Consider the following 10037-nt stretch of genomic DNA (forward strand, 5'->3'; position numbering starts at 1 on the left):
GCCAGAGGACTCCGATGCTAAAGTCAGTAAAGTATAGAAAATGATAAAACAAAAAGCACAAAGAATGGTATTGGAATGTGTACCTTAATAACTTGGGATGCAAGTTTATTTATACTAGGTTTAGCTGTAACAACCCTCAATTTGGTAACTAGAAAATCTCCATTAATGCCTCAATAATAACGATTACTGAGTTCATTAAAGTATTGCCGTTAGCTCATTAATGAGTTATTACTTGCCTTTAATGATGACAGTTTTCTTATGGAAAGACGGCGCAGACGTCCTGCGGACGTATCAATACCTAATGGCAAATCTCTCGAGAGGAGGGGGTTTTAAGCTTCTTTATGGCGTTTGACTTTCTGAGCGTGTCAAGGAATCTATCGATTCGCCACGTCTACGACTTGTTTCGTACACCATCATTCTGGCGTATCCCTTGATAATATCTGGATGTTATCAAAGATGATAAGTTTTTTTTAATAATAAATGTTTGATAAAATTGTAATGAATGATTATTGTTAGTATGTAATACAATAAAATCTATAGGATAATGTTCAAGTGTCTGAGAGAATTTCTTTGACACCTAAAGTAAGATTGAAAAATAATCAGGTGAGATCGTTGACCGAAGATCCAATTCGATAGTTAAGTTAAGAGAGTATGTGAGTAGAGTACTAAATAATTAATAGTAAATTGTGATAGATATGTGTATGTACTTTAACTATGAAATCACATTTTATTTATAAAGAGTCCATGAGTAAAACCATCAGTGAATCCTCAAAACTTACCCTAGATTTCTCAGAGGACACATGTTAGCTTCTGATTGGTGGACGCATTTTAGATAGTGATGAGAAGTTGGGATCAATGATTTCTAGCCGAGCCTGTCTTTGATATCTGTATCAAGAGAGGTCTATGTGATACACTCTAATGGTCAACTTGGTTCTTAGTGATGGTAAGATAACAATGTATGATAAGAGAGAGAAAGATTAGACTTTTTTTTTTATCACGGAATGAGATCTCCTTATTTATAAACGTGACATGTGGGGCGTATAAAGCCCTTAATACCCCTGACGGGACATGGAGCACTCGCTAACCATGGACTCACGCATACACCATGGGTGGTTGGGCTTCTTTAATAGGAATAACTCTTTATTGGAAAGATGTACACGAGCCTTTTAGCTTAAATAGGATAAATTACAATTATAATCCCAATATCTGCCATACTTCACATTTTGGTATCTAGATTTCATTTTGTTATAAAAAATACTTGAACTTAAGATACTAGACAATATAGTATCTATTGACCCGCTACAACCGGTTAACCATTAAAAATATGAAAAAAAATTACAACTAAGATACCTGAATTTTATTTTTTTCACACTTTGGTACCTAGATTTCATTTTTGCACAAGAAACATAGTTCGACCAAGTCTTTGACTTAAATGTGAGACTTACTTAAGTTGTAAAGATAATTTAGCCATTCCTTTTCATTTATAATGTTCACATTCTCTCTCTTTCATTTTTATTCTTCTCTCTCTAAAATAATTTATTACCTCTTTAAATCGTTAAACATTAAAGAAAAATCAAAAGACTTCAAAATAATGAAATAAAAAATTGTTACATATTCGTTGTACATGAAAACATACAAATTTTCTCATAATACCCCAAAATTGATTAAAGTATTATTTCTATCACATACTCTCCTAATTGCAGCTCCTCTATGTTGTCGAAGACTACAACGATCATATTCTCTTGTGCAAAATAAAATCTAGGTACTAAAATTTGAAAGCAGGTAAAATTTAGGTACCGTAGTTGCAATTTATCCATATTTTTTAATGGTTAAACAGTTGTTGCAGGTCATACGTACTATATTATCCACTCAACTTTAGTTCAAGTATTTTTTTTGTGAAAAAAATAAAGTATAAGTACCAAAATGTAAAAGAGAGGAGGTTCAGGTATCATAGTTGTAATTTACCTAGTCTAGATGCTTTATTTGAATCCCCTAGGCTAGTCGAGGCGAGTTTCTAGATGCGAGCGGTCTTGGGGTGATGTGCATTGTTGATGTTTACTCGAGGCGAACATCAACGAGGTGACCTCATTTGTATTGGACAATCACTGGGCATGTGTGTGTTTTTGGTGTCTGCTTTTAATTGTGCGTTTAATGGTGCTCTTTGGACGCATATCATACATGTGTCTGTCATCATGACGTTTCTTCTTTCAATATCTGCGCAGTTAATCATAGTGAGAGTTGAACTTCTGATGCCACCTATAAATAAGCTTTCTTTATTTGAATTTTGCTTGATTGCTTATTCATTCATCTTTTTCTTTGCGCCTTCCATCTTTTTTTTATTTCTAATGTCTTGCTGCAACTTTTACTTTTACTTTTACGACGAGAAGGAAGACATTGTTTTCTAGTAGCTTTGAGGGAGGTCAGTCCCCTTACCATTTTTACTCTGTTTTGCTTTATTTTTTGTATCCCTTTTCATTTGTTAAATGTCCGACCCCTCCGTTATCTAGGAAAAAACTTTATGTATCTTGGGTGTAGGTCTAGTATGTGCATCCAGAGATTTTACTCGATTATTGAGTGCTCGGGCTGAGGTGGAGGTAGAATCAGAAGGTAATAAGGAGTTGGAGCAAGCTATGTCTCCTTTTGTGGCAGAGGTAGACTTTGGGATCCTGTCGACCTCCGAGGTGACTAGGACAAAAAGGAAAAAGAAGAAGGTAGAGCCTAAGTGTTCGTTCGTCCTTCCTCATCCCGGTGGAGGGGTAGTTTGTGAAAATAGAGCCCGAGGTTTATAGGGAGGCTAGGCTTGGTGTGGGTGCCATATACTGTGGACTAAGGAGAAACATGTGGCCGCAGGGACCTGGTAGGAACAGTCAGCCTGTTGGGCTGAGGTATGACCCCTTTGTGAGACCGTTTATGCCGAATTCGAAGAGGGTGGAGAATGCATACAAAATTATTATTATCAACAAAAATATTGGGGCGATTCCGACTATATACGAACTATGAAGGCCTTTAATCCTGGCTGTAATGTCGAGGTCAAAACGAGCGAATGAACATTATGCTCTAAACAAGATGGTGGTGTACAAGAACCAAATGGACATGAGGCTGCCCTAACTCCCATTCTTCATGGAGATTTTATGATAATTTAACTTAGCTCCAACGCAAATAAATACAAACGGCTGACGACTTATGGTCGGGATCTACTTATTATGTAGAGAGGATGGGTTTCATTTGATCGACCTAGTATTTCAATAGTTCTTCTGGCCGATGGCGTCGGTGCAATGGCAACATATGAGCTGGCAGTATCCGCACTTCAAACCCATCGAGAGGCTAATTCTAGGCTTGCAGAGTGACAACATCGATAGTTTAAAGTGAAAACAACTGACCTAGCCTTCCCCTTTGCAGTGAATTGGAACCCGAAGCCGGTTTGTCCTAACACTTGGTTGGTCTAAAGGGATATGACAATGCATGAGCTGGAGCTGGTCAGATGCGTGAGCGAGATGGCGACTGAGCTAAAGATGGACTGTACGAAATTGATAAATAATTATCTAAAAAATGGGTGATTTATCTATTCCACGTGGAGGGCTGCCCGACTTGAAGGATGGAAAAAGAATGGCCTATGCAAATATCTGGACGGAAGTATGACAAGGCAGGACCTTGTTGATCTTGAGGCGATTGAAGTGACTGTGGCAAAATGTGCTCATATTGAAAGTAGGGTTTTGTGTAAAGGTTGATTGATTGAGGGGCGCTTTTGGTTGCTTCACTGTACTTTCTAACTTTGCCTATTTTTTTTATTAACGCATGTGCGATGGCTAGTGATGTGGCTATTGACTAGTCGATGGGCTTGGACAACCTAGAGTTCCCTTTTGAGCTTGAGCCTTTGACGAGAGATTATTAGGGGGATGGGGGATTGCCTGTGGCTTTAAATGATGTGTTTTCCAATAATGGGCATGAAGGTGGTTCAAGGGTAGAGGCGTCCTCTTCAGCTAACAGGGCTGAGGTTGAGGGTATAAGGGCGACTGAAATGGAGCCAATGGAGGGGGCTAAGGGAGCTAATGCTCATGAAGATATCTCAGAGGCCCCGACACTTCTAAGACCGATTTGGCAAAAGAAGGGGGCGATCAGAGGAGGCCAACTGCTGATGTTAAGGAAACGTCGGAGGAAGCAAGGGAAGGGGACACAACTAATGTGTGTGTGTGTGTGGGGGGGGGGGGGGGTATCTTATTGTTACTTCTCTAGAGGTTGTTATGTTGGAGGAAGAGTATGGCCCCAAGGGTGGCGATGAGTCTGCATCTAAGAGGTCAAAGACAAACTCGTCCTAATAGAGGGGTCCAGAGTTGGGTGGGGGCTCTTGTCGTTGTGAGGAGGAGCCCTCAGGGAATGACATGGTGGATCTTGCTTCCTTTATGAGGGAGATGGAGCAAAAAGTGTCAGAGTTCTTGGAATTCGTGAGGCGACTGACCCTAGAGGAGGATATATCCAATAGTTTGTTGGGAAAGCATTTAGCATTGTTGGTGATGGTGCTTGGCGAGAAAAAACATGTTGAGGGGTTCAACATACGAAGCTCTTTGAGTGGAGCAGAATAACGTTGTAAGTGTTCTTGCCTTGCTTACTTTTCTTTTCTTATTTTCCCTTAGGTGTTCTTATGCAAATCTGTTTTGGTGTAGATTATGATTGAACTGAATTTGGCTTGAAACCAGCAACGCCAACTCGGAAAGAAGCTGGAGAAGGTTATTAACGGGTTGATAAATCAACCAGCGACCCAATCCGTCTATTTCATGAGTTAATCATATCGACCCATTTATGATCCTAATCCATTACGCTTCAATCCTAATTCATTTAATTTACAGGTTACGTAAATCATGTTATTCTGTCATGACTCATCTCTACGTGACTGTCGCTTCAATTTAACGTAGATAAAGGAGGTAAAAACAAAAATAGAGTAATGGTAGAATTCAGCTAATTATATAAAATGAAAAAGTTAAAAAGGATCACGTGGCAAAGGCATGCTCGAGGAATCATCATCCAAACTGGAGTTACCTTCCAGCAGTCTCACATATGTGGAATTAGCCGCAATCACTATCAGAAGAAGGCATCGCCCAATCTCTGCTCATACATTGCGATATGACCATGTTGTCCCTTGGAGCCACTCGCTCATTCTTGTCTTCCTCATTTTCCCTCACTTTCTCTCCATCCAAACGCCACCTCAATTTCTCTTCCCTGAAATCTTCAATCAGAATGGCTTCAACTGCCTCATCCACAATCGAACACATCGTTCTCTTCAAAGTCAAAGAAAACACCGACTCCTCGAAGCTCAATTCCATGATCTCCTCTCTCAACGCCCTCGTCTCTCTCGACTCCGTTCTTCATATCGCCGCCGTACCTCTCCACCGCGTCAAATCCTCCCCTGTTCCCTTCACTCACATGCTTCACAGCCGCTACTCCTCCAAAGAAGACCTCAGCGCTTACTCTGCTCACCCTAGCCACGTCAGCGTCGTTAAGGAATCCGTTCTTCCTATCTGCGATGACATCATGGCCGTCGATTGGGTTGCCCATGACCTCCAGGGGCCTGTGGTCTTGTCTCCGGGTTCTGCTGTAAGACTCACATTGTTGAAGTTGAAGGAGAATTTGGGGGAGGAAGTGAAGAATGAGATTTTGACGGTAATTAGTGGAATTAAAGGGAGTTTTGGAGGCATTCAGCAGCTCACGTGCGGGGAGAATTTCTCTCCGGCTAGAGCTAAAGGTTATTCTATTGCATCGCTTGCAGTTTTTCCTGGACTCAGTGAAATTGATGCTCTGGATGCGAATGAAGAATTGGTGAATTTGCAGAAAGAGAAGGTCAGAGATTATTTAGACAGCGTTATTGTTTTAGACTCTATAGTACCATCTCCGCAATCTTCTAGTCTTTAAAGGTAACCCTTGAATGTCTTGTACTTCTTTCCAAATACTGGACCACAATTACTCTTTCATTAGTTTTGAATAATGATTATCCTGTTCCAGGAGTTTGGCTATTTATGCATGCTTGTTCGTGCTGTACATTCGCAGGATAATTTTCAATTTCATTAGACTGTCTTCATTGATGATGTTGGTGAATTTGGATTGCTGAAAATAATTTGCATTGCAGAGCTTTTGTTTTGTTTATGCGGTCACTTTGTTTGCGTTTAATTCTGATGCTTGCACAACGATAAGACTTGTTTATTTGTGTTACCATTGAAATTAAGAAGAAACTTTATCCAGATATAAAGATTGGTATAATTGGGTATCATGCCGAAAGCTTTCTTCTCCTTCCCCTTTATGATATGAATTTTGTTGGACAAAATTGAATATTCAATCTTCACAAAAGAAAAGAACTGGAAACTGAAATGTGGACAATAGCAATAATTTTGTGCTACTAGTGGTGACACCCTTCTTTAGATGATGTTGGTGTTTGTAGTGAACCTTTTCGATTGTGATTTGTGAGGAGTCTATGCTATGTTTGGCAAGTCGTAATTCAATGTAATGGAGAACGTTTCAGATTGTGAGAGTATATGATGACGTTCTTCCCCCTTTATGATATGAAGGTTGTAGGAGAAAATTGAATAGTCAATCTTCACAAAAGAAAACACTGGATACTGAGATGTGGATAGTTGCAATGTTTAGTCCTGTGCTACTAGTGGTCAGACCCTTGTGTTTGGTAAGCTGTAAATCAATGTAATGGCGAACGGTTCAGACTGTGAGCTCAAAACACTGATGGTTTTGTTCTTTAAGCAGTAAAATTGTGGACATATCAAATTTCTTCCTCCTTGACAAAAATCATGTATGCAGTGAGCGTCCCTCTATAAGTGCAACAGTAGGATAATCACTAGTTAGATAATCTAATGTAAAATTGTTGGTAATTAATGCGCCCAAGAACTTATTGGAATTTTTGAATATTGTACAAATTTCTCATTTCTTCTGATTTTCTGCATCTGAAGTTCATTTACTGCATCTTATGTTTCATCTCTGTTGAAAAGATTATGGAAAAGGCTACTTATATTCAATAATATGCATTTTTGCTGGCAAGTTTGAGTAGAAATGTAATGACATAGGACTAAGGAAACGTGTAAAGGTTCAGATGTTGAGATTGTTAGGTTAGTTGTGCTTGGACAAGAGGAATGTTGAGATTGTTGATTGACTATGTTCGGTAATCAGTTTTGGTACTCTTCGTCTAAGTACAGTGCATGTTAGCACTATGAAGTAAATCTTTTAATAACTAACAAGAAGAATAGTTTTATAATATTGCAGATCTTAAGAGATATGGAATAAGAAGAGGAAAACTTCTTTATGAGATAAAGAGATAGATAGTCAATAGTTTTGAAGGAACGCATAAGAATCTGTTTAGACGAGGCTATGTTGCACGGATACTTCTTGTTAGTAATGTTTCTGCATTTCGTATCCGTGTCCATGCAACATAGTATGGAGGCTACTAAATGCAAAACTTGAGTTAATTACTGTTTGCAGTGTATTTTGTAGGGGATGGACAGCTTTTGATGGTGAATAGTAAGGGATATTGGATGCTTAATAATGGTTAGCCCATATCATGAATAGCAGTGTTATGGCATCTTAATTTGTTCTCTACTACCCTTTTCCCAGTAACGAGTAGATCAGACTAGACTGAGGCAGCAAAATCTCACTAAACCCAACATCCTCTTGCGTATCTTGCAGTTTCAATAAGGCTAAAAACCCATACTTTAGCCATTGATCTTTTACGGTTTTAATGATTTTAAAGATTGAACTCCTAATTATTTGTTTTTCCAGATTAAGCTCGTGAACTTTTAATTTTTACGCACATTGAGCCCTCAGTAACGGTTCTGTTAAACCCTTAGTAAAGGGTTTAATAAGTGTGAAAACTAAAGATTCATAGACTTAATTAAGAAGAGTTTTAAAGATCAGAGACTTTTTATTTTAATTTCTTTAATCGCTGGGGTATATATTTATTCAAAAATAAAAAAATTAGTTATTTATCATTGTTAAAAATAATAAGATAATTAAGTAAAAAAAGGTCAAAATACATAATAAGCCCTTGAACTTTAAGATTTTAAGAATTAAGCTTGTGAATTTTAATTTTTACACAATTGAGCCATCACTAACGATTTAGCTAATAGCATCGTTAGTCAAGGGTTCAGTGTGTGTGAAAATTAAAGTTTAGAGGTTTAGTGTCCGTTTGTTTTCATTTTTTCAGAATTGCTTTTCGCCTTTGGGAATGGAAAGAATTTCCGTGGCTAGCAGTCCCACCCATATAAGTGCAAACCATCTGCGAAAGTGAATTGTCACTGCTGTCGGCGGTGAATACATTTACAAACCAAAAAAAAAAATGTTGCATATCCAAATAGCCTTTAATTTGAAAAAAAAAAGTTAAAGACTCGATTCTTAAAATACAGTAAATTTAAAGATTTAATTATGAGTTTAGTGTTTCAATAATAATATGTATAAATAGGGGTTGCTATTGCAAACTGGGATTCAGATTATTAGGGCTCGATTGTTTTATCTACTGTTTGCTGTTACTGTTGGGAAAAACTGTTTTTCCAAGCAGGGATTCTCAACTTTGGTAAAATAAACATGAGATCACTAACGAAATACATGAAACTCTTCCTTATTAAATGAAAAAGAAAAGAGGCTTATAAAAATAAGCAGGCTTATAAAAATAAGCAATCAAACACTCTCTTAGTAACAGATCTCCATATTTGTTTAGCCATGAGAGTTCAATATAATTTCAGCACCTCTTTCCTAATGTAGGATAACAAATTTTCCTTCTATCTCGATCTTTTCTTCCTTCCTTTCTGTCTATCGATTCCTCCTAACTTTGTTAAGGGAATTCATTCTGAAACCCAATCCAACTTGGCCTGCTTAACTAATATAATTCTACTAAAAATTAAACTATAATTACTAAGGATAAAAATATATCAAATTAAAATTTATTCAATTAATTTAACAAAACTTAGAAAATTAATAAAATAAATAAATATAGGTATATATATACAAGGGCGAGTCAGATTGGATCAACTTGAGTTTTTTAAACCAATTTCAAATCTATCCTAGTTTATGTGTGCGTGGATCGAACCGCGTCAAATATTAAATATACACATTGATAACAGGTAGCGAAATTCTGATCTACTTCCGTCCCTGTGGGGGCGTCGTTGGGTTCGACGGGGGGAAGCTCCGATGCCAAAGTCAGTAAGATGAATCAAGGAAACAAACTGAATTCACAAAGGTTATAAGAATGTGTACCTCGATAGCCTAGGGGATCAGGCTATATATAGCTGGGAAGTTGTAACCTTCAGGTAACTAGAAAGTCTCCATTAATGCTTCATTAATGGCGGTTACGAGTTATCCTTAACCTGGCGGTTTACCTAATTAATAACTCATTAATGATCTTTTATGGCCGAGTCGACGGCCAGCCGTTATAGAGGCGAATGGAGAGATTCGCCTCATAGATCCGCCAGCGGATCTCTTGGAGCTGATCCGTGGAGATCCGCCAGCCAGCTTCCCCTTGGGATCACTACGTGGCGTACTTTAAGGTGAATATCCCTTTTGGTCCTTAGGATAATATCTCGATGTTATCAGAAGCCCCCCCAAAATGCCCTTAAAGTCCTTTAGGGCTTTTGGACTTCCGCGCGCCGTCATAAACACTTGCATTAATGAGCACACTGCTCAATGCCATTGGACGATCGACACGTGTAGTGGACACATTGTCCCAGGAAGGAGAAAACTCTCTTCTTCTTCTTCTTGCGCTTTCTCTTTCTTTCTCATTTCTTCCTTTTTCTCCTGCGCTCGTAGCTTTTTTCTGGGATTTCTTCAGAGTTTCGCACCAAGCTTCCGATTTCTCATGTAAGTTCATTTTCTTTCGCTTAACTTTTTCCTGGATGTTTAGAAGTTCGTCTTCATCTTCTAGATCAACTTCAGAACTTTTTAATTCAACCTCCCCTCCTGAAATAGAAGTCGATTTTAGTTGGACTACTTCGTCATCGGAGAACTCTTCTTCTTCCGAAGGCACGGTTAACTCTGATTTAGCTGGGTTTAGTAAC

General features: G+C 38.3%; 1 protein-coding gene across 6 annotated transcripts; it reads left to right on the forward strand.

Annotated features, from left to right (window-relative positions):
* The first annotated feature begins 5049 nt into the window (after positions 1 to 5049).
* Positions 5050 to 7769, forward strand: LOC136203568 (stress-response A/B barrel domain-containing protein UP3-like). 6 transcript variants are annotated; one of them, XM_065994758.1, is made up of 2 exons: positions 5050 to 5906; positions 7474 to 7769. In XM_065994758.1, exon 1 carries the CDS (start codon positions 5119 to 5121, stop codon positions 5902 to 5904), a length of 786 nt encoding a protein of 261 aa, XP_065850830.1. In that variant the 5' UTR covers positions 5050 to 5118; the 3' UTR covers positions 5905 to 5906; positions 7474 to 7769. The 6 variants fall into 6 exon arrangements, with proteins under 6 accessions (XP_065850830.1, XP_065850828.1, XP_065850833.1 ...); XM_065994756.1 differs by having other exon boundaries at positions 7486 to 7769; XM_065994761.1 differs by lacking the exon at positions 7474 to 7769 and adding an exon at positions 7258 to 7398.
* The last annotated feature ends 2268 nt before the right edge of the window (positions 7770 to 10037 follow it).

This window comes from Euphorbia lathyris, chromosome 8 (genome assembly GCF_963576675.1).
Source record: "Euphorbia lathyris chromosome 8, ddEupLath1.1, whole genome shotgun sequence".
Taxonomy (NCBI): Eukaryota; Viridiplantae; Streptophyta; class Magnoliopsida; order Malpighiales; family Euphorbiaceae; genus Euphorbia; species Euphorbia lathyris.